Source organism: Paralichthys olivaceus, chromosome 5 (assembly GCF_024713975.1).
Source record: "Paralichthys olivaceus isolate ysfri-2021 chromosome 5, ASM2471397v2, whole genome shotgun sequence".
Classification (NCBI taxonomy): Eukaryota; Metazoa; Chordata; class Actinopteri; order Pleuronectiformes; family Paralichthyidae; genus Paralichthys; species Paralichthys olivaceus.
Window position 1 is genome coordinate 8,879,405 of NC_091097.1, and position 25,315 is coordinate 8,904,719.

Below are 25,315 nucleotides of genomic sequence, written 5' to 3' on the forward strand. Positions count from 1 at the left end.
CATCAGTGCACATTTGTTGTTGTTGTTGTTGTTTTTGGATGAGTCATTGTGACTTCAGTAAGGTGTATCTTGGTGGACACAATACACAAACACCTACACATTCAGTCAGTCACACACACACACACACACACACAAGCTCCAGGGACCGTGCATGAATTAACAAGTGAGTTGCAATGAAGTAACACTGATATAAGCTGAATGTTTATATTTACCAGTGAATACAGTGAGGTGTATACATTTACAGAATACATGAGTTGGCTCTTTCCTAATAGGTGACAAAGCATGTTTGAGCCACGTTCGTTGATTTGGTTTGCACCGGGTATGAACGTTTGAGCGGCAATTGTCCATTTAACAAAAAAAAACCACAAATGTTTCTTTATATCGTTCAGAAGACAAAACATTTTCACTCTATCTGCTCACTCCTCGTTGCCATTCATCTTTCTCACAGCACATTGTCCAAAAATATAGCCCGTAAATTCTTGATCTATGTGTACATTTTCATACATTATCAGCTGTACATCCTGTTGCTGTAGATTTTTTTTTTAGCACAGCCCTGCTCGCCTGCAACAGAAGAAAACCAACCAAGTGATTTTGAGGAGTGTTAGTTCCTGCAGAGAACAAGTACTGTACTTTCATTATCCTGAGCTTTACTTTCAGTGCTAAAGCAGCCTCACTGTCTGCTCGTACATTACAGAGTCAAAGGATTTACATTCAAATACCTCCCTTCGTCTGAATTTATGTTGTTTGATATAAACTGTAGGAATTAAAAAAGTCACTTGACACATTTATATTCATATTTTCACATGTACACTCATAACATCCTATGTGCTATTGTGTATCTGCAAAACAAACAAGAGACGTTAACATCGTAGCTCTACGTATACATCACTGATATGTTGCAAGTATTCCTTTTTTTTTCACATACGCAATAGTGCATTCGCAAATAAGTTGAGCTGCAGTGAGTGATGATAGCCCTAAGCTTTGGTTGCACCACACGTCAAATGAAAATTCATCTTAGCAGAGAAGAAAATTAGATTTGGACGATAAAAAGAGTCTTGAACTTTCCACTGAAAGCAGCTAAACAAGCAGCCGGCCACTGTCGTACAGCGTTTTGCAAAAATATTCAAGCAATGTGACTCAGAAGTGAAAGATTAGCATTTACATCTGTGTGGTCCTCTGTACATATGGTATGGTGTGTGTTTATGTGTATGCTTCTCCGCGTGGCAACAGGGAGTAGCTGTTACCTGAAAGAGGCTGAAAAGGGTTTGGGAGAAGACGTGATTCTTTTGACATCCAACGCTCTGTAGCACTGAGCTACTGGCAGCTTGACCCACGATAAAAGCTGTAAGTAAGACAGAAAGAGTGAAGACTTGAATATTTAGGTCGTTGTGTCCCCTGGTGAGCTTCGTCACTTTGACTTTTGTTTTGTTGTCTGCAGTACACCAACAGTCCGTCACATCCGGAGGTGCAGTACCTTCACTCTCAACTCTGAGGCCCTGTATCTGAGAAGGGGAGTATACTGTGATCGGAAAAGCTGCTATCTACTGACACTATGGTAAGTCTGAAACCGCTTCACATGTGCCATTCAGTATAGGTAATGCACTGTTATAGGCTGCAATACAACAAATAGAAGCGTATATACCTTTTACAATCTTTATACTCAGTGCTAAACATCTCAAAGCTCCATGCTTGTCAGTTTGCTGTCTCCTCGGTTTGTTGTTTTTATTTAATAACACCAGTTTTATTTGATTTGGATTTTTTTTTTTCTGTCCTTTTTTTGATGTGCTGGTTGAGTGCACCAGCTCGCAGATATGCCCAGAGCTCGTTCCCCAACTGGATTATGAGCTACAGTGTCAAAAATGACTCAATGAGAGATTGTCATCCAAAGGTCTATTATAGATGGCGATAAATCTGTGCTGCAAGATATCGGTGGCTTTAACCGGTCTCAGAAACGGCTCAGAAAAGAAAGTGATCAATAAAAACCTGAATGACCTCAAACTGATGTTCAAAACTGTAAATAAAAGTCCCTTAATATCCTTTTCCCACAGTGTCTGATCGGAACCCTATCTGAATAAGCTATTGTGGATACTTCAGATCAAGCTAGCTCAGATGAGCCACTTCATTATTTCACCCTGCAACACAGTGTGAGTCTTGTCAGCTACTCATGCAGCACAGGGGCTTGATTTGACCTTTGAACCCAGCAAAACTAGAACATACCAAAAGAGCACCAGGCATCAGATTCCACTCAACTGGGGAATGGAACACAGGAAAAAAATAAAATGAAATTAGAAAAATGAATACAGGTATCCGTGGTTGTTGTAAGTACTATTTCCCTCTGCCGGACCCCCCTCCCAGTCAAACCCCACCCGCTGCCCCATAGGTCCCATGATGCTAGTCACTCCTGAAATCCTCTTCAATTTCCGGGAGGTTCTTCTTTTCTCTCCGCAGGGTTTCAGTCAGCGGCCTGGAGCTGCTGGGAGACTCCAGGTTCTTGGGTTCATTGGTGTGGTAACTGCCCTTCTGCTGATACGTGTACACATAGATGCTGTACAGGCCAGCGAAGAGCAGCAGCAGCGCCAGGATGACGATGACTGAAAGATAAAAAGCACAGTCACAGTCAATCTGCAAAACAATGAGGGAAAGAGCAGAAAACTGATGAGGGGGTGGGCTATCTTTGATTGAAGATTTAGTGCTGTATAGTTACTGTATCAGCCAAAGTGGCATGGCTGAATTTAGGTCTTACATTATCTATAAGGACGATATAGTAACCCAAGAACAAATAATGTATTCTCCATCTGAATTGAGTCCACACTGCACCCAGAATTGTCAAGTCAAATGTATTTACAGTTAGACTCCTGCCTGAAGGACATCTGTTGTGTCTCATATCCCTCACTCCATCCATGTGTCCTATCTATCTGCCTGTCAAATTAAGATAAATAATGATCCTAAAAACAAAAAACATAACCATAAAATACAAACTCTATCAGGGTGCAAATCTAAGATTGTTTTTTAATGCAATCGCACCAGATTCATAGCAGGCATTTAGGAAATGATGGATATTGGTGCCTTGTGATTTAGGAGGTCTGCTGGCTTTGTAAATGGAGAGCATTATCTGATATACAGTATCTGATATACTGTAGAGCCATTAAGACCTTCATAAACCAAGGAGCATCTGCAAATGGAGATTTCTGAGGACTGGAGGGATCTTTTTTGTCCTGGGTCTTACATTTTTAGCCAGGAGGCTCACAAAGAGGGAATTGCAGTAATCCAGTATGTTTATGGCAAATGCATACATGGGCTTATAGCATGACATATAGATGATAAACCCTTGTGATGCTACTAATGTGAATGCCAAACGTCAAATCAGTGTCCAAAATGAGTCCTGGATTTGTATTGTCTCTTATTCCACAGCCCACCTGTGTCTGAGCTTTGGCGCTCACAACCACATTATTCTTGCTTGCAACATGATTGCTTAGCTGCTCGAGCCAGCGCCCCACAGCTAAAGATTCAGCCCTCAGCCCTTGTCCTTTCTCAGTGTAGCTCTTGGCATTTGCTTTTGTTTTTTCTTGCAGTCCAAAGACACAATTCAAGTGAGCTGGAGACATTAAATTGCCTGAAGGCGTGTATGCTTGTTTACCAGTCAGTGTGTAATAGACCTGCAAAATGTCACAGTGTTTTTTTAACCTTTCTACCAATGCTGGCAAAGGCTTCTGCCCCTCAGGTTCATACCCTCAGTAAATGGGTACAGAGTATATATAAATATAACATCTGATGTGTACCTGCTAGTGTGTACAGCTGCAGAGAAGCAAAACCATCATTTAATATGATATTGTCAAAGGCAGAAGTTTTATAAAGAGGTTAAGTTCTTCAGTCATAACCATTTCATCATGAGGACTATATCAAGACTGGACCATTGTCATGATGCCTGAATGCTGCTCTAATCTTTAATGACATGCTGATGTCCTGCATTAGCATAATATCTCTGAAGCCGAATGATCTATTTAGCTGAAGCATGCATCAATGATGAACAGTAAGCTGGGCCCGCATGCAGACTAAATATAGCTGATCCGGTAAAGGTCTCAGACAGGGACAGTGTCTGTGCCACGCTTTAATCCTGAAACTCCAGGCTCTCCTGCTCATCGGGGGGACCTGCTCTCATTTTCTCCGTTATTATGTTATTAAATTATACTGCACTGCCAACCATTCATCTTGCCTCAGTACTTTTCCCCTTTTAAAAAGATGTGGTGTTTTGATGGGGGTTAAATACATGAAGAAATATATTGAATATTAATGTTTTATAGAAAGGAAACTGTATCATATCAAAGTGATTCATGGCATCAGAGTGTATGGACATATTGCCATATCTATAATGAATTAATGATACAGGTAATTTCACCAACTAAGCTGGTGCAATCTGAATCTGAATTTATGTGTTTTTCACTGCAGACTGTCAAATTAGATGTACTTTAATCCCTTTTAAATATACCTATATGTCCATATTAAGCTTCTGTTCCGTTATCACCACAACAAGAGCACTATGACAATAGATAATGGACGTGATCATTTCTATTATTAGCCCACATATTTATTTCAGGGGCAAATAGGTCAATTTTCTTGTGCTCATCTTACTCAATTTTAATAAAAAATGAATGGAATCAATTATAATTTTCAGCGTGATAACATTAGCATTAGAAATGTTTATTCCTTTTAGCTTTTTTCCAGTTTTGTGCCATGTGTAATAAATTTATGCTGTCAGATGCTTGAATAAACACTTAAAAGCCAACGTTGGAAACCCAGTTCTGATTTAGGATTAGAGGATTTTAGGAAAAGAGGGAACGAGAATTTCAAAGTCTGATTTGTGTCATCTGGGACAGTGAGTGAAACTGAAATGAGGGGACAGGAGCAGTGCTCCAAAATAAACTGGATTAAGTGCTAAACGTCACATTGCTGGACTTACTATTGAATGCAGCAATTCAGAAACAAGGTAGATATGAAACATTGGACTGGATAATGTCTGATCGAGGAGAGTGTATTATTAGAGTGCAGTGTTAAACTGAATCTTACCTGTTATCCAAAACAGGCCTAGGTCATCGTGGATATAAAAATACTCTGAAAGAAAGAGATATATGCAGATAATACAGGAAATAATACTTCTCCTCATGGTTCTATAAATTATGATCCATAGATATTAACTCACCTATGCTGGTAAACCAGGGGTCTGCCTCCCACGGAACATAACCCAGGACAGGAGGGAAGGCACCGCAGTTGGACTCGGAGACATAGCCTTGTGTCGTCACCGGAGGGTCGGTTTCATTCGGGCGAAAGAAGGCCTTTAAAGGGGCGTAGACGTTGTATCTCACCCCGGAGATGCAACCTATGAAGCCTGGAGCATTATGCCTCTGTATCTCATAGTCGATGTCACCAACCTCTGGAGGAGTGGACACAAAAGTGTTCGATAATAGTTTCTGCTTGAATAATGAATACACTACATGTGAAGTGGCATGTTAGATTTTTACCCATCACTCTGCCGAGGAACATGGACTTTGGAGAGTCAAACCTGGCGTCCTCCACTAAGGTTATCTTTTCAACAATGGGCTCCATGTAATCCACCTGTGGGCAAAGTACAATAAGTCATATATTCCCTCATAACAGGAAAGGGAGCGATTAATGAAATTAATGTAAAAAGGCCATAATGCAGAACAAGGAACAAAATACGTATATATTTGTAGGTGAGCAATTGCACAAATAGCTGTAGAAAGTTTTACAAATTGTATTCTAGATATTTGGTATGAAGTAGCTGATGTCTTGGAAAATAATCGTATCATCCAACTCTCACATCACATTTTCTAATATTTAAGATGTGAAACTATTCTTTATGTTTCAATTGATGCATTTGACATGCACTGTTTTCTTGTCATTTATTTAAAATAAGTATTTTGTAGACAGGTGCACAACTGTGTGTAAATTTTCTAGACATCTGATATGATTTAACATGAATTGCAGATCATGATTCACACAGTAAGAGCAGTGAGAGCATGGACCTGTGTTTTGATGGTTCGGTTGTGTCTGGTTATGTTCACGTAATGGGGGTATCCATCCGCCAGGTTTCGGTGAGTCAGCTGGTACTTGTGTGTTATGAGTCCCAGCCTATACCTCAAATCTACACTACCTGTTGGGAGAGAAACAACAACATCAATAATATATCCCTGTCCTGAATTACTTACTTATTACATCAGAAATACGGATTTGTTTTATCTGAGCGTCTCCTACCATCAGTCTTTAGGATGATAGCAACATAGTCCTGAACGAAAGAGCTGATGTAGAGCAAGACAGCTGGCGTGTGGACGGTGCTGAAGCTGAACTCGATGTCATCGGCCGTGTCGTTGTAGCCGAGGCTGAAATTGTCGTAGTGCGGGTCGATCCAGTTGGCCCACGCCGCCTCGTCCGTTATGGGCTTCTTTCGTATGTTGTACCTCAGCCAAGATCCAATCTCAAAGTAGGCTCCGATGTCTTAGAAGAGATGATTGCGGGGTTAGAGAGCTGCATCTGTTTCAAAGCATAGATGCACATGAGAGGAAGGTGTCTGAACTCACCTCTATGGCAGTAGAAACCATCAAAGGCTGTGTTGTTACAGTCACAAGTGTAGGATGCGTAACCCTCAATACACTGGCCGCTGTTTCGACATGGTATGGTGGCATTGAGACACTGTCCTGTACAGTTCCTCCTTATACCCTGTTCTTCGTTTACTTTGCCCTCTAGATCCAGAGGAACACCGTTCATCCGTAACCCTCGAAGACAGCCCAGGAATGGTCTCTGGGTGCGGTTGGCTGACCCTAATCAAACAATACTCATATCAGTGATTGTTCCTCTTCAATCAAAGTTTAGAGGACTAATTAAATCTTCATAAGCTTCCAAATGTACCTACCTACTAAGAGAGGATGAGTAAACTTCATGGTGATGAATGTCTGACCTGGGAAACGTTTCACAGCCCATGGTTGATAATCAACCTTAATCCTGGCAAGCTTCACATTGAGCTCAGCCTGAACAAAGTGCCACTCATTGTCATTGAGTGGAACAGGGGAGTTTAGGGTCACATTAAGGATGCCGTCACCAACCATGAACAGGAATGCAAGGTTTTGGGTGGCTGGAAAAGGAAAGAGGATATAGTGAGGAAGAAAGAATGATTTTGGCTGTGTGAGCAGAATAGTTTCCTGCTAATAGGGGAGTAAACTCACTGTTGAGCTCAATCCGTATAAAGTTTCGAAGGTGTTCGTCAGAGTTTTCCAAGAAGACACAGTGGTCACGATAGGTTTTGAAGTGGAAGGAGATGTCAGCGCTTGATCCAGGCTTGAATGTAGGGAAGGTGATGTAGGTGGGCTTGGTGAAGGAGATGGTATTCCAGATGTTTCCTGTGGGAGACATTGAAATTCATGTAAAGAAATACAACCACCAGCCCCCAAAAACACTGAACACCCATTGAATTTAAACTCACTGTCGCCATGGCAGCGGAGGGGCCCAACAGTGAACTGTGCTTCGGAGCCTGTCCTGTTGGTGTCCCCGACCACCACCCTCCTCACAGGCAGATGGTCCCTAAAGTCAAGGTAGCCCTTGTCTGAGTACCTGGAAAGCCACAGTTAGGACATTCAAAAAAACCAGTGTCACAGATACAGAATAAACCTGCTTAATATGTCCCTCTCTCACCATTGTCTATAGTCAGCATCACAGTTGCATTGAAACTTGGGGTCCGTGCAGGTTTGGTTGATGGCACATCCACACTTTTGGACCTCTCTGAATGTCCCACCCCAGTAATAGTGACTCTCGTTGTTGCGACCAATCCAGTAACCAAAAGGTCTTCCATCTATTTTGAAAAGAAATTGTGTTACTGTGTCATTCAAGTATCGTTTCTTCCTGTCGTTCTCTAATAATACTACTAGTTTACTCAGTAGAGCACATATACCTCCACAAAGGCCCAGCAATCCCCTTGATTTTTTTAAATCAAGATCCATTAACTACTCCCCTGACAATCAGTGCATATGTGAAAAAAATGTCTATCACATAGATCTGAAAAAAAATCTGCCTCTTTGTGCAGATCTGTACAGAAATGTTATTTATTCATTCTGGGCTCATGTCCCATCCTCCCACAAAGTTTTGTAGAAATCTGTTCAGTGGTTTGACGACAAACAAACCAACCCAATACAGGGGTGAAAACCTAACCTCTTTGGCGGAGGTTATAAACCCACTTACTGGGAGTGTTGAGAAGACGGGACTTGTAGCAGGAGTAGTCGATCCACTGCTCACAGTACAGGGAGGTGTTGGCCAGAGCAGTGACTTCGTCCCAGGAGGCATTCCAGTAGTTGACATCGCCTATGTATGGACGATCTATGGAACTCCCACTCACTTTGGTACCATCCGCTCGGTCATGCATAATCACCGTCCAGGCTTTATAAGCTGTCAACAATGAAGAATAGGTGAGAATAATTAAAACTTAGAAGAAGGACAAGCTATTTGCTTGGGCACTACCTCAGAAAAAGTATAAGAAGATTTTTTAATATAGACACACAGAGAGAAACAACTGGACCTCTCTTGTTTGATGCACCTTTTTAAATTTCCCTTGACACTTCTGAAAAAATTCCTCATTGCAGCTACATGATAACCTGACTTGCTTTCCAACTTTTAATTTACAACCCACAGATGTTATGGAACAGACTGAATACATTGCTGTGAAGCTGTATTTTATTGGTGACAGCTCTTGCTTACACTTCATTTTGCAGTACACCTCAAATGGCTTCAGCGGTCCACTGAGATCAGGATCGATGGTGTAGTTTCCAGACCAATACTTGCCGCTGAGCCTGTAGGCCTCGCACGACTCTTTATAAACAGCTGTTTGAGAGAGAGAAATTTTCAATTTGTTATTATTAAGGAGGGAAACATTTCCCAGATCAGGTGTAATTAACTGTGAAGGAATAGTTATATATCAATGATACGATGACCTGACAGCACTTACACATGTGACACACTTCTCCTTTATAGCCTGTGTTCTCACAAAGACAAATAAAATCATCCCAGGACTGGATGCATCTGCCTTCATGCTCACATGGATTTGGAGTACATCTGAGAACAGAACAGTTTATAGTGAGAAGTCTTTTTAAATTTCAAAAAGGGTTCTTCTAACAAAAGTGTCACTCCCATCCAAAATCAAAGAAGTGTAGTATTTGGCCACTTGCAGTGCTGTATTGTTTTATGCAGCTTTCACACGTATGTATGCAACACTGTAGGTAGATACTCAGAGTTAAGTGTTTCCTACCTGTCAGTGATGCCACATGTTCCCAACAGCAGCTCAGCATAGCGCCCCCACTGTCTTTGCAGAATAATATCAATATCTAGCTGCTCGTTGTCTATGAAGATGTGCTGCATGCAGCCATGGAAGCGGTTTAGCTTGGTCTCACACTTCCTTATCGTGTTATTGGTTTTTGGACAACCTGAGTGAAGAAAAGCAAATGTTGGAGCAATGTTACAGTACAGATTATTATATCAAATTAGTTGAAAGCATATGATGAGGTTGTCATCACACCTCCAAAAAAGTAACGGTCCCCAGTCCGGATTGTGAAAGGGTTGGTGATCTTTAATGGAGAGCCCTCCTCTTCATCAATGGTGAGGGTCATTAGGTTGTCCCTGGCGGCCAAATCCACTGTATGCCAGTAACCATCATTTAGCCGGTATCCTGGAGATGGAAGAAAGGCTTGTCATGCAGTGGTTCAACTATGAAAGCAGAGATCACATAATCTTGCAATGACTGTCCACTAAACCCTGTCCTAAAACAGGTTTGTCCAACCATTGCCTATCAAATTTGTCAAAGCACGGCAGGCCTATCAAGCTCCTGCAAATGCTAAAACTGTGCATGTTGCTGAATCAGAGCTGGAGTTTCTCTAGTTATTTTTTCCTACTTCTGTCTGAAATGGAGCAGTATTTTTTCCTAAAAACATATTTCAAATTGCACACATGCCTTCTAAAAAATGGAAAGTCTGGTAGTGTTTCACAAAGCCTATGGCTCTTTCAATTTTCCGAAACCTTTTCTGTCAAATCTGACAAGGACTCCACATCGCTACCTGCAGCAAACTGGAGTTTCTTCTTTCCTGGCTGGAAAATGGTGACGTTGATCTGTCCCTCACTCAGACCTAGCTCAAGGGCACCCAGGTCATCAGCGAAGCGTGTGAACATGAGCAGCCCTGTGTAGTCCCAGGAGCGGAACTTGAACTTGACAAACATGCGAGGCCTCCTGAAGAAGCCCGGCACCTGCAGGTAGTTGTTGGGCCCGGCAAAGGTCATCGGTTTGAGGAGAATGTCGCGGCAGGCAAAGTGCATCTTTTTCTGAGGGCAAGAAAGAAAAATCATTGATTTGGTGAAAACATTTCCATTGACATGAAGAAGGTAAAGTTATGGTTTGTAAAGTGCTACCTTTCGCGGTATTTGGATGTCGTCTTCTTCTCTCTTGGCCTTGTCAATGATGTTGATGCCATTTATGAAGACGTTCTCCAGGCAGCCCCGGAAATTTGGTGTGGTAGGGAGGTGAGGCAGGTTTTGCTCTATTACTCCTCCTACATACAGCTAAGAGGTATTAACACTGTCAGTTACCCTCATTAACATAGAATCCATATTTCAGAATTATTATCAGTATATTAAAAATGATACTGAGTTACCTTTGTATCCAGATCCATGTGGGTAAACTCTCCATTACAGATAGCTGTTACTGTCTGACTGTCCACTGTGAAGTTCACCTGTCTGCCATAGCGCTTGATGGTGACGTAGTGCCAGTGGAGATTATCAAGGAGGCTGCCAGCAGACAGTGTCGTTCGACCACTTACTTTGTGCACAACACTGCTTCCTAGAAAACAGAAGGCGAAGAAACAAATGCTCAGAGCAGCTCCAAGTAACTACATGTAAAAGTGAGAGAAAATACTGCAGGACTCCAGCCAACCACATAACCAGCAATATTGATTTTTGGATTGAGAGAAGTCTGCCTCTTTCCAAGATGGATGTTGTTGTCAAATAAGCCATTCTTTCCTTTACCCACAACTGTACAACAAAGTCCCTTCCATAAATTTTAACTTTAAGGGTGTCCCTTGTGTGGCCTAGAAAATGCGGTGCAGACCAGATCCATCTAGTCTGGGAATTTTGCTCTCTCTCTTTCATTTCCTGTCCACAAAGCCTGCCCAATATACTGGAAAACATTCCTCAATTTGCTCAGACAAAGCGACCCGTGCTGTACCGAGGCTGATGTGCAGGTAGAGACGGCCTCTCTTCAGCTCCAGGGTGAACAGATCTCCCTGAATCCCCTCACTGTGCAACAGTAAACCGTCCTGCTCCAGAGTCTTGAAGTTGATGGCGATGTGGTCGTGCAATGTGCGGGACCTCTTCCCCGGGTACATGTAGACCACTGATTCGTCCCCATTGTACTGTAGTACATAGGAATCTGAAACAAGGGGGAATATTTTCAAAGATATATTCAAGATTTCCAAGATAACCACAGATGTCAAATATTGCTCATATTGTTTTAAGTATAATGATTATGATATTACACATGTGATGGAACTTAGCTAGATTATGAATCAGGTGACACTGCTATGGGTAATGTTTTACCCTGGAACTTACTGAGCCAAAATTGACATGTGGATGTAGCAGCATATTGTCAAATATGATTAATCACTGGGATTGTTAAATGTCCCCAGACCTGAAGTCGGCAGCAGTATATCATTTTTACCATAAGGGCAGCCAAACAGCTCCAGCCTCACACCGATCTTCCCTCCGTTCTCTGTGTTCCACGCCAGGGGCAACAGACGGATGTGTTTAGCTGTAAAGGCGTAGTGGAATACGTTCCTCTTCACCTGATAATAATTCCAGTTTCCAGGCATCGTCTGCAAACAGATGAGACAGCGAAAAGAGGAGAGAGAAGAGAATTATTGAGTCACTGCAGTGGTGTTAGATCTTATTAAGCGACTGGAGATAAACTGATGATGAGATTAGCTCTGCCAGTGTAGAGCAAGATAATAGGCTGTGCTGCCTGTGTGTCTAAGCCACGCAGTGACAATTAATGTAATGGGACACCCAATGAATGTAGAATCAAGTTTAAGATTATGTTTGACTAGTTAATCCTCGATTTATCCCACCCCTACCATAACCATTCTGGCTCAGTGACCTACAGAGTTCCCTCCTTTCATGATGTACGGTGTCCAGGAATCTGGTCGGTCTCCGTACAGCAGTGAGTACTTGGTGACCCAGTCATACGAGTTGAATGTCCCCTGGGTGGCAATTGCCATCAATCGGTACTTTCTGCCCAGGTCAACCTGCAGCCATGGCTGCCGGTCCCTTGGGGATGGCGACCAGCCACTGCTGCCTGGAGGAGAAAAAAGAGGAACGTTTGGTGATGGATAACATTTGATGGGCAAATCCTGAGCAAACCAACTGTGACGTTAACTGACCCATGGCAGCCATTTTTGACCTTGAGTTAATTTGGATTGGAGTCATCTAATGAGCAGGTAAAATTATTCTAATTTCTCTGTCTGGAAGTGGACGAGCACTTAGCTCATATAGGCTCATAAGAGTAATATAATTAGCAAGACAATTCAGCTTAACAGCCAACAGTTCAGATGGAGATTTGTGTGTGTTGAGCTTAATTTAGACCCAAACTCTTAACCCCAAGCAGAGATGAGAGAATGCTGCAGAGGTCTGCTGAGTTCATTTCAATTTCTGTTCAATGTTAACAGAACAGAACAGACTCTGATGTGTTTGTGTGATGCTAAACCGGTTTTAGGGCCAGGGCTGGGGTAATTGGCCAAAAATAATCGCTTGATATCAATAATGATATCAATTGATGTCCCATTATTATTTCTTTTAAGTTTGAAGACTACATTTTCCCTCTAAGTGAAGGTCGTTTAAACTCTTCTTTATGAGCAGAAAATGACAAACACTTGATAAATGGCAAAACATTTTACAAAAAGAACAATTTGCATTATATCAACATATATTGTACGTTTGTGATATCACTATTTAAAATTGTTATTGTTATCATTAATATTATTATTGTGATAATTATTGACATTGTGTTATTTGCCCAACCCTACTAATGACTCAGCAAGTGTGACGAACCGAGGTTGCGTCTCATTCAAAACACTAGTGTATCTAATAATGCGCCAGTGCCATGAACCTGGCATTACATGCTGCAATAGATCATTAATGTTATTAGCTGCACTAATCCTTTTCCTGGTATGATAACTTCACATGTTCCCAAGGTAAATGATGTAAAAGGAATGGATGAACTCTACAATTCAGGACTTACCATACAATTTGGCAAAATTGGCCGAGTACAGAAAGTTATATCTGGAGGAGGCCAGAAAGGAGGAGGCATAGAGCCCGGAGACCAGTGGATCCACACATTCTCCTGCAGAGACAATAAAGCAGATGTGAAGGTCAGGAGTTATTAAAAGGGTCTTCTCATTATGCAGCATTCACAACTGGCTTTCATAGTGAAACCGTTCCAAGTTTGAAAGACTATGCTGCTGCACAGCCTGATAAGAAAACAGCATTTGGAGTTTAATTAGAGGTTACTCGTTCTATTAGACATCAAATTCAAATTTAGCCAGATCAATCCAATTTAATTAAAAGCGTAGCAAAAAAACACTTTAAGGCTTTTTTCTACTGGTTAATGTGCACTAACAACAAGGTAAGAGATTTACATTCAACATAGAACAGCCTAATGGCACTCAGTAGAGCACATACCTCCGTCAAAGCCAAACAGTTAGTAAATTCAACCAAGCTTTACCAGATATCACATACTTATCTGTCCACTCCGTATGTCTGATTCTTATCAAGATCTTTGCATTTCGCCCTCTGAAATAATTCCTGATCCAAATTTTCATGGATTCTTCCCTGACCCATAGCACATCCTTCAACATAGTTTCGGAAATCCGCTCAGTAGTTTTCGGGACATGCAATTCTAAACAAGTGCTCTGACATCTTCTCAAACATTAGCTTGGTTAGGTGGGGTAAGCAATATAAAGTAAGAAAAACAGTTACTGCTTATGCACGCTGCACCAGAGATAAATGTTTGTTAATGCACACACACAACACCACCTTCCTATCGCAAGAGAGTACAACGATGGATTTGGTCTTGTGGTGGTCAGTGCTGCAGAGAGAGCGTGGATGTCAGCGTGGGTGTTTATACACACCTGTCAGTGATTGCATGTATGTATATGTCTGTGTAGTTTACTGAAAAAGCACCTGAGTATCATGGGTAGGAAAGTCTCTGCTGAGACTGCAGCTGTGTCTTGGGGAGTTCTGTGTGGTCATGAAACTGAGAGGACCATCATCTGTTTACTGAAGCTCGCCTCTTGGCTCTTGGCTATTAGAACCATAATTCTACTGTGGACAAACACACAATGGCCTCACCTCGAGCCACAAGAGAAACACTCCCTCATTTTAATGCTGAAGTTTGCTGTTTAATCCCCCCCCCAAGAGATTTAATATAGAAAGGCTAAAGTATAGATGGATTTGGTTTTATTGAGGATCAACAAAAATAAGAAATTAGGTAAATGATAGCAGCACCAGGCTGAACCTTCTCTTTTATCTGTATATACCTCTCCAAATGATTGGAACTGTAATCCCTGTTCCTAAAATAGCAGAGTTCATGGAGCACCGGTGGCTTAAAAAAGGAAAGGTTGAATGCAAACTGCTATTAGATACATTTAAATGCTGACACCCTCAGTGACTGTCCAATGCTTTTATTCAGGAGAAAATGTTGTCCGGTGGCATCCAACTTTCCTTGGATGTTTCAACTCTGACACCAGTTGGTGTGTTGGCAGTGATGAATACTCGCTGCCCATTTCCTCCTAACTCCTCTTTCCCCTGCCTTGTCCAACCCATCTGCAGCCATCTTCCTCTCCTATTCCCAGAGCCGTGAGCATATTCCACACAACCATCACCTGGAAACCCCTGCTGCCAAACTAAACTGGAAACAGCCAAACCCATGCTGTCCTTTGTCCCTGCTTTGTTGGCCCATGCCCTGGTGGCCTTCCTCTCTGAGGCCTCCTCCTGTCATTTCAATCAGAGTGATCCTCCTCACCTTGGACATATGACTATGTCAAGCCTCAGGCATGTTTGGATGACCTTTTCTTCACAGGCCCAGATGGAGCAAAATGGAAAAAAAGGTACAACATAGCATAGCATTAAATTTTAAGTATCTTTATAGAGGAAAAGGAGACTGGGCGAGCAGAGCTGATCCTTGCAATGAATGGAGAAGTAGAAAGCTTCCATTCACTGCCTTTCTTTATCTTAAATGCCACTTAAAACATACAGTATGTGAGCCATTATAAGGGTACACCATTTGCTACCTCATCTGGAAAAAGCGAGTGAGCCACATGAGCATGGGTTTTGTCACCTCTCATTCAAGGACATGCTGAGCTTTTAGGTGGAGGAAATCTGCTGAGCAAGTGAAACTTGACCTTGACGTTCTGTCCCAGTCTCAGCGTCTTTATCACACACAAATGCCTGCTGTAATGTAGCTGATCAATAACGGATCTCATGCTGCATCATTCCAACAGTGCATTGCGGTGTCATCTCATGTAATCCTCTGCTCAAACTGCCATTCAAACTGAAAAATATTTGGAAGCTTCATGCTGCTCACAAATAGCTTCAAATGTAATGACTTGTTTTGATTAAAAGGGAGCAATCTGACTCTTAATGTGAAGAGCAGCTTCATCCTAGACTGCAGCGGTTTACCTCAGGCTACTCAGCTCCTCAGCTCCTCCTTATGGCAAGTCTGCCAGGCACTGCACCGCCACAAATTCATCATCTTGCTTCCTAAATCAGCTCTTCTTTTTTGAGCTGACTGCATCCTCATACTCTCTCTCACCATCATACGGCTATTTTTTACTTCTTTCTTCTCTTTTACTCTCTGTGCCTCTCTCTCCCCAAGTGGGCGTTGTCATGTCAGTCGCCAAATTGTACCTGAAGTGTGCGCACATAGTGTCATTTTAACCTCTCTACTTGTGATCCAGCATGCAACCCCTCCCTTCTCTGCGCCACAGAGAAACCTCTCTCTCCATTTATCATTAAGGAGCTGTGGGGGAACAGTGTGGTTGTGCGGGGCACTTGCATCACTCCTGCTGAATCATCAGTCTGCTGTAAGTGTAGGCTGGTCTGTCTAGGCTGACACATCATTACAGCGGGTTGCATACAGTGTGCAGAGAGACGCCTTCCCCCGGCTGTCACATGCCTATGACGCGTAGCTACAAAAGATTCTGACACCATCCCCTGCATGTGTGCAGTTCAACGAGATGCACCAAAAATAATATTCAAAAAAACACTGCAACAAAATATAAGGGAAGTGAAATATAGCATACTAGGGGAGTTCATTAAATTATTCATACCCAGGCAGGCATCACAGTGGGTGGTGCCTGCCCAGGATAAAAACCTAACTATAAAGCATATCAAAATCACGTTTAAATTTGGATCTCAAATAGCTGCATGCTTGTGTCGCTGCACAGAGCAACACACCCCTCATTCTCCTGGTATTAATTCAGTCAGTTCCCTGCTGCCTGCTAACCATGACAGAAGGCACAAAGCATAAACTTGAGATTTATACATAGGAACACACCCTGCTCATTCAATCACACACACGACTTATTCTGTGGATCTCGGCCCCACCCCAGGCTGGGTCACAGTGCTTTGGGGGTCTGAGGCTCCATTTGAACTGGCATTGCTCTTTTGTGCACATTCATACAGTATATATATATATATATATATATATGTGTGTGTGTGTGTGTGTGTGTATATAAAAGCATCAGCGAGCATCTCTCACAAGCAAATCCCACAGGCTTCGACTTTGTGGTGTGATTCAATAAGGATACTAAGTGCATGCAGTTGCTCATTATTATATACATTTCAATCCTCTACTGATCACTTCCCAGAAAACTGTGACAGAGCTTCTAGAAATCTCAGAAGTAGTGTTACCAACTATATATCATATATAGTATTATATATAATAGTAATTACATATATTAAATAATAACAGTGCCTGGAGAGGGGGGTTATTTCCCTGTAGCTTAAAAGACACCTCTCAGAAAGGAGAAAGAGCCTACATAAAGTAACGTGGATTAATCTATATAATCAGCCAGAGCACAAACTGTGAAAATTTTGCTTGACTGAAACACAGATCAGGTTCCCTGACATTCTGATCCCCACACACAGAAGGTCAGGGTCAGGGTTAAGAGATGTCTGCAATTAACACCATCAAGAATCTGACATTCAAAACTATCTATAAGTCACATGACGCCCCAGCCCTCGGCTCTGATCGTCTCTGAAGTCAAAACTAATGAGTCATGCAGTGCACTGTATAGGGTTACTTAACAGCTGCTGTCTTCTGAGGTCATCCTGACTCCGACATCACCTGCAGCTCATTAGTATGCATGGAACACGTTTGGTAGAATGCACCTTTTACCCCCCCCCCCCCCAATCACAGCCCACCTCAAAATCCACCACATCGATGCTTCATTGATCAGTGGGTGAATGATTTCCCTGCCACGCTCGTCGTGTGCAGCATGCGGGGCTCTGTAGACAGGTGATGCGGACACAGGCTCCCCCCCCCCCCCAAAAAAAAAAGTACTGCAGTGGGCTGGTCCCGGTCAGGACGCGGAGCCCTGCTCGCCCCATCGTCACTTTGAAAATGTGTTTTCGGCATCATCTCCACCAACACAACACGCACTATCACTGCAACCTGGAGATGATTCTGTTCGAAAGAAATGACACTGGAGCTGTGGAGAGTTTGGAGGCTCACGGTGCAGAAACTTGCACGCCGGCTCACAGAAAGCACTGCAATGCAGACAGTGCAGAGCGGTGCATATGGAGCATGGTGCGCACTTTCCGCAGGACCGGCGCGGCTCGCTCCTGCACTTTTCTGCGTGATCCTGCTCCAATAATGCGTTACTGCGATTTCATAATTCAAAGCGAACAGTGCGGTTTAATGATCTGTGCTTGAATACCATGTCTGGCTTTAACGCAGCGTGTGTTGCCCTTCAAACATCCCAACACCCCAGGATACATTTTGCCCTCCAGTGTTATTTCCCACTTATTATACCGAATGCAACTTTTTCCTCAAGCATATACGATCACAGGCTGAACAATCTGACCATAATGCATGTATATACACGTTGAAATATGTTAATGATATATTCTAACAATCGATAACACATGAATAATTACTGTTTCACGGGACTTACGTGAGGAGCAATGTTGAAAACCCAAAAACAAGAGGCATATGCTCAGTATTGTGCAAGTCATCCTTCACTTATGGACACGTTTCTCCGCATATGCTACAGTTAATGAGGCCGTAGGTTGTTCCGCAGCATCCTCTCACCCCCCTTTTGGCCCAACTTTAACTCGCGCAGCTCCAACTCCTCTTCCCGGGATCTCGGGCAGCCTCCACCGGGGCGGGGACGCGCATCGGATGCTGTTGGTGCTGATGCTGCGCCGAGAACGCGCAAATCTTCCCTTTATATTTCTTTAAACAGTTTGATTCACATGTCTGTCGTGCACCGGTGTGGCTCCTGCGTATCATCCAGCATATATGGCTATCTGGCTGATGGGTCGTATACAGGGACAGGTGGGAGTGAAGGATCTGATGGAGCTTCTGCAGGAGTTTTTTTTAGATGCAGAGGAGGCTGGATGAGAGGAAGAAAAAAAAACTTTTAACATCCGCTGCAGATTGGTTGTATTTTCCAAGAAAAGTGAGAATCTTATGAGATCGTGTGCAGTTTCCAAACAAGTCAAAAACAACAATTCTCCAGGGCTTTTAGTGCAGAAACATATTTAGGATGTCCCTCTTCTCTTCTTCGCTGGCATCTCCTATAAATCCTCCTCTGGTACAAGTCTCACGGCTGCCACCACTCTACATTAGGAGGGGATCTTCAAAAAGTCTTCCTCTCCAGGAACGCAGATCTAAACGTATCCAAAGTATACCAGGAGTCCTTAGCATCCTCTATCAGCAGAACCCCAGAGGACAATAGTCATAGCAGAGCAGCAGACTGCACAGCTCAGCTGGCCGTCTTTCTGACCTTGTCCAGGTACACAGTTCAAACCAGTGCACTCACTATTATGTCCAGAGACGAACAGGTTACAGGATGAGGATGCCAGCTGTGCCTGAACCCAGTCTCATCCCTGCACACACACACAGGGGATGGAGGCGGGGTGAAACTGAGGCAGTGGGGGATTTGTGGCGAAGGGTGGCACATTGACCACAAAATAAAAAAGGCTTTGGGATTAAGAATTGGGTTTATGGGACGTCAGTGTGGCAGCAATGATGTGAGATTGAATGCCCGGGGCCAGTGTGGGATTTACCATGTTTTCAATCAAATCAGATTGTCCGTTTGTAAGCTCCCTGCCACTGGTTCCCTCTTGGAATTCCATTATATATCTGCAGAGAGGAGACAATAGCAAACAGAGGAAAACGACATGGGAGAATCAAGTAGGACATGGAATTGGCAGGGGGAACGGGCTGCAGAGGGGGTTTGTACCACAAAATAATTTATTCATCTGACAGTTACAGGTAAAAGGATGTTGTGAATCACAGTAGAAATTTACATTTCTTGTTTTGTGTTCCTGAGAGGTTGTCATATTGATACTGTGCACTAATCTATAATACTTAATCAGATACATGTGTATAATTATCTCATGCTCCTGCGATGGTTTCTATTTATTTTTGGAAGGAGAGCAAGTGTTTAAGTTCAATCACCACAACACACCATCAATTAACCATTTTATATTTACTCTTTTGTCTAATCAAAGATCAGACAGACACATAGAGATTTTACATTGCTTTTGTTTTGTTTCTCTGTGAAACTCTGAGACAGCATCGGGACATCAGCATATGGACACACGATAACACGCCCTCCCTCCCACACATCTGCACCTTGTTTATTAATGTGAGGATTGCCATCTGTCTCCCTGTCCCTGACCTTTTACATTTGACCTTATAGTAACCATGGAGACCTAATGCGATCCAGTTGGGGGTTAAACTACTCATCTGGATAAAACAACACACAGGCTCAGTGATAAACTGATAAATAGGACAGGAGCAATCCCAGGCAGAATTTCAGCAAATGTGATTTAAGCTTAAAACAACCTCCCTCACATTTTATGTTAAATGTAATATTTAAATCCTCTGGTTTTTGTTTGCCAGTGGGTTGGAATAATATCAGAAATAAACAAAAGGAATAATGTGGGGCAACAGTCGTTCAATTTACTTTACTGTTACTCTGGATTTTATAAGTTAAACGTTTATATGCGTCACTACTATTTTGTTCATTTTTAATAAATACTATTTATTTTATTATTTTATTGATATTTTCTTGTTTTTTAAAATATAATAACATTTTTGATTTAATCTGTAAAGCAGCATTTATTATTATTATTATTATTATTAGTAGTAGTAGTAGTAGTATCATTTTTATTATTACTAGTAGGTGTAATATAGTAGTAGTATTATTAGTGTTATAAATGTCACTTTTTTGAATTTGATCAAATTACAATTATATACAAATAATGATAAGATACACATTGTGACTCCCAGTTTTCTTTTATTCATTCATATGAAGTATGTAATATGCAGGTAAGGACCAAGGACTCAGTTTCAAAGGAGTCATACTGCAAGTGACCACTAGATGTCAGATGAAGCTCAGACTTGAATGTGATTACGTTAGACACTATGGCAGCCTGAGTGACGTGACTGATGGGCTGTTGTGCATATCTCCCCCACAATCTATTTCTCACCTTAACTTTCTAATGCACACTGCCAAAATACATTAAACCCTGACATACATTATGAATGAATGAGCAAATCATCAAGTCAGACAGGTCAATATGTCACATCATCTTTATGTTAAACAGAGACAGCTGTTAGATATGCACAGATATACATTCTCTTTCACACCTTTTCTTTTTGTTCCACTTTAAACTAACGTTATCACAAAAAGACACAAACCATAAAGGTAATTCTTGCACTGTCCCTGTCAAATTAAAAAACACACACATGCAAACAGGTGGAGACTCATGGTGGCCTAGTTTCTCACAGGGATCTTTTTTTGTATCAGATTGTACTTTGGTCAGCCCCCATTAGCACTGTGTGTATTTTCCATAGGGGCGCCACCGTATGCTGCATTGGACATGTGCTGAAGGCCTGAAAACACACACACACAAACACACACAGTTCTCACAAGTAGACATGCACCATCAAAACTCACAACCATGGGCACACAAATACAGGCCTACTCATAAACATGGGTCAAGTCATGACTCAAGCCCAGATGTTTCCACGTGATAGTTTTGCTGATCTGTTATCATGGGTGAGTGCAACCTGTCATGAAGATGGATGTATAGTGCGTGATGAGCACTGTTTTTTTTTTGTGTATCAGATATTTCAAACACAAAACAGAAATGAGTTCTGCTGACCGTTGCTGGTTTGAAAATCTGCATCAGAAACTGGAGAATTCAGCAAGATTGCGTTCCATCCGGACTCAAGGACAGGTGTTTATAATGAACAACACCTATGAGAACCCAGTGTCCCTGGGGGGGTGAGCTGCAGTAAACAGGGCTGTTAAAACAGCTTGCTCTTAGGTGTCCATACCTCCTGCTGACGAAGGCCAATCCCAGCTGGAAAAGAATCCCTGTGAGGGATGTACAAGCTGGGATCCCACCTCTGAAGGGCCCCCCCAGTGTTAGCTCAATCAGTGTGTCCAGGACAGCTGCTACAACCTGTTCGACCACTCAAAGATCCGAGTGGACACACCAACAAACTCAGTTTAGGACACAGATTGGGGGTGACCTAAATAGGTAGATAACCGAGTGATGGTGGCTTTTGATGAGAATCCTAGGATGAAGGGATTGTTCAACATTTTATGAAATCTGAAAATCAATACCACTCTTGTTGCTGACCCAGAAGCTGGCTAGCTTAGCACAAATGGGGACATAGCCTGGTTCTCTTCAAATGTCAAATTGTTTAATCTGTACCGTAGACGCCATGAAAGCTTACCAAAAGTGAAGCCAAAGCGTCTCCATTGCCATCTGGTGGCTGGCTGCAGTAAAGTTCATAAATCCTGCCTGTTCCATGTTTGTAGATTGGACAAGGATGGAATTTAAGTTAAAGCACATGTCAAAAAGATTTATCTCAAACACGTTTCTATAGTTTAAGATAGCTCTTATCTCACTAGTGTATGTTCAAGTGTTCATTTTTGTAAATTTGGTTTTAATAAGATATTTGATGCTATAAAAATGGGTGATTGATAACTGAGACTGACTTAGGATTGACTTGCTATCAGATTCTGAATGTCCAAGTTGGCAGCATTCGTTATTGGGACTTTTTGGCTTCATTTCTAGACATAGGAGGAAGTACAGAAGCCTCATCTGTCTTAATTTGTTGTCTATGATGTGAACAAAAACTGAAGAGTAACAATGAAAATGTGCCACTTTAGAGGGAGTAAAGGTTTCTCATTCTTTGCGCTAAGCTAAGCTAACTGGCTGTTGGTTGGCTTTCAATATTTAACGTACAGATATGAGTGTGGTATCAACCCTCTCATCTAACTCTACTGTAGAAAGAGATCAGGGTACGTTTTGTTTATGTTCTGCCCCTTCAGCTGCAGAGGTAATTTCTCTGTCCACTCTCAGCTCTCATCAGATTTCACTTTATTCTTTTTGACGCTTGTGTGTTCAAGTTCACGTCATGACATCCATTGCTGTCACTAAAACCGTCTTCACACGCATACAGGCTCGTTGACAAATACACACACGCTCGCGTATATTCTCGAAGGCGATTTATTCGCAGAGACGTGGGAGATGTATGCACGACGAGAGCTACACAAAGACAACGACACTGACACCTGCATTAGGTTTAAAGACTGACAACAGCTGCGGCCTGGTGGAGATGCATGGAGCTGAGAAACTTTTGTCTCTAATGTTTGCTGCCAACACGAGTGCACACACACACTAAACACACACATGCAAACAAAACACACACACTACATACACGCCCAGAGAGAAAGAGAGAGAGAGAAGTTCACACATAGGCAGATGCATAGCCACAGCCAGTGATACACACACACACACACACACCAGTGGGTTGTGTTGCAGCAGACAAGCCACAGTTATTTAGTCTGCCTCCCAGTTTGTTTGCCCACTGTTTTTTTTTCTTTTGTTGCTCTGCCTTGGGCTTTGTTTGATGTAAACTGCTAACTGTAGCGAATGACAGTTGCCGGGTGGATGATGAGTGAGGATGAAAAGCATCATGACAAAGTAAGAAGGCGGTCTGGGTGGATAAATAGATAAATAGAAGTCACGTTCAAAAAGAGACAACCAAGTGTTTCTCTCTCTTACACTGGGAAATAGTCCAATCTGAGCATTGAGTATTTTCCTATAAGTTCCGCCGACCCCTTCTCCACAGTGTTTTGCACTGTGCACATGCACACTGAGATATGTAGCTCAGTGTGCAAACCGTGTCCTTCCCCCTCCCTGGCTCCAGTAAAGTTTGGCAGAGGCGCTACAGAACGACTTGTCCTCTCAATGCTGAGCTCCACTCAGTTCACAACCTGCAGGTGGGGTAGGGGTTGGGACATGTGGAGGGCAGAAATTCATGTAGCTAATCGGAGTGAGGTCCATTTATTATAAAAGTTAAAATTGCAGGAAGTGTGTGAAACATTTCGCAGTGATGTCATACTTCATAGACTAAGACTTAAAATGATTAAATCAGAGTCTCGTCAGCTTCCTCTAGTGATAAAGTAGAGCGATATCATAATAGTAGATATGTTCGTGATGATTAACTATTAGTGAACGAGTGTAGCAACAGGTCAAACATATGGAGAATCTGCTGTGCACAGTGTGTGAGTGAGTGTTTGTTGAAGGCCATGTTGCAAGGATAAAATGCAGCCCTGCCCAAGGGTCTGTGCAGGGTTCATCCGGCCAAGAGCGTTGTTCTTGGAGGTCAAAGCAACACAGCAACAGCCTGGATCAAATCCTGAAAGAAACATGAGACAGCACAACATGCACCGACACACACACACACACACTTATATATATATATATATATATATATATATATATATATATATAGTGATATTCATTTTCTTAAACACACCCAAGTTAAACTAACGTTGTAGGCATACTTCTTGGGACACAATGTTGATCTAACATGCAGGCTGGTGTAGAAAAACATTTCCCTCTGTAGTACACATGTGTCTGCATGACTTGATGTGGTTATCTAAGATTAAATCACAGATTTATCTCAAACGAATTCTCATTTCTCTCTTTGTAGCCTCATTTATTACCTCACAATAACATTTGAATTCAGAGGAAGAACACATTGTGACTGTGTGGGCTACTGAGAGATGTTGATATTTCAATAAAAAGGCCTTACACAGGAAAGTTTACATCACCTTTATGCAAAAATCATTGGGACATTAATTCATAAAGGCTATGAACAAGTACATCAAAAATGTTGTGAGTGCATAGTTTCAACAAATCTTTGCTGCATGTTACCTTGTCTGTTCTCCCACAGTCAACGTACAGTAAATATCTCCAGTTCATATCCATTATGAACTATGATTGGTAGACATCCATTGTGTGCAGAGTCACATTATGTTTGATTTCCTGAGGAATATAAATGCAGGATTTTTTCTGAACCAAAATAATTAAATTGTAAAAAAGTTCAAAACAAGATGTGTAATTGTCCAGCAGATCTGCTTCCTGTTCATTGTCTCTGGATTTGTGGTTTTCTTGATTCTTGTTTTGAGAGTTCCTGTTTACAGTGGCCCTTCAACTGCGGAGGAGTGCACAGTTCTGCTTTGGGATGGTTTTCCCTGTAAAGACACCCAGATGCACTCTTGCAAATTGGACCAATGGAGTCGTTTACTCGGTTGTTCTGTGAAGGGCTGCTGCCCAGACTGAGGTAAAGCAGTGGGCACTTTTTCCATATTCAGTAATTATACTGCTTGTACTGCTAAGAGCCACTCTCAAGGCTGATATCTAAACACAGGAAACACAAGCAAGCCTGTGCACAGACACACAAGGCTAGGCTCCTCCACAAATAGCAGAGCATGATTCTGCATGTCCTTTTAATATGTCCATCGTTCAATTATTCTTCAAAGTGACCACCAATCAAAGTCTGTCCTCTGCTGCTATGCACAGAAAGATATAAGCACTCAGTTTTGCATTCTTTGTACCAGATGCATGTTTACACAAGTGCTTTCTCTTCTTGTGCACATACACATTTCCACATGCAAGT

The 25,315-nt window shown here is 42.1% G+C and overlaps 1 protein-coding gene across 1 annotated transcript; it reads right to left on the reverse strand.

The window, feature by feature from the left end:
- Positions 1-2,276: 2,276 nt before the first annotated feature.
- Positions 2,277-18,469, reverse strand: cntnap1 (contactin associated protein 1). The gene is made up of 24 exons (XM_020094681.2): positions 18,270-18,469; positions 13,334-13,435; positions 12,198-12,391; positions 11,759-11,912; positions 11,267-11,470; positions 10,698-10,882; positions 10,456-10,605; positions 10,107-10,368; positions 9,572-9,721; positions 9,305-9,479; positions 9,005-9,111; positions 8,758-8,880; positions 8,245-8,448; positions 7,702-7,858; positions 7,493-7,620; positions 7,236-7,409; positions 6,926-7,144; positions 6,594-6,833; positions 6,271-6,510; positions 6,042-6,169; positions 5,517-5,610; positions 5,198-5,428; positions 5,065-5,109; positions 2,277-2,591 (listed from the first exon to the last, which is right to left on the reverse strand). Exons 1-24 carry the CDS (start codon positions 18,328-18,330, stop codon positions 2,392-2,394), a joined length of 3,927 nt encoding a protein of 1,308 aa, XP_019950240.1. The 5' UTR covers positions 18,331-18,469; the 3' UTR covers positions 2,277-2,391.
- Between the last annotated feature and the right edge of the window lie 6,846 nt (positions 18,470-25,315).

What these genes read in the sequence shown, in the direction of transcription:
- cntnap1 (XM_020094681.2), bottom strand. Translation starts at nt 18,330, where the DNA reads ATGACTTGCACAATACTGAGCATATGCCTCTTGTTTTTGGGTTTTCAA. An exon ending in ACATGGATCTGGATACAAAG is followed by an intron (nt 10,606 to 10,697) that starts GTAACTCAGTAT and finishes AATACCTCTTAG; the next exon opens with CTGTATGTAGGAGGAGTAAT. An exon ending in TACTCATCCTCTCTTAGTAG is followed by an intron (nt 6,834 to 6,925) that starts GTAGGTACATTT and finishes TTGTTTGATTAG; the next exon opens with GGTCAGCCAACCGCACCCAG.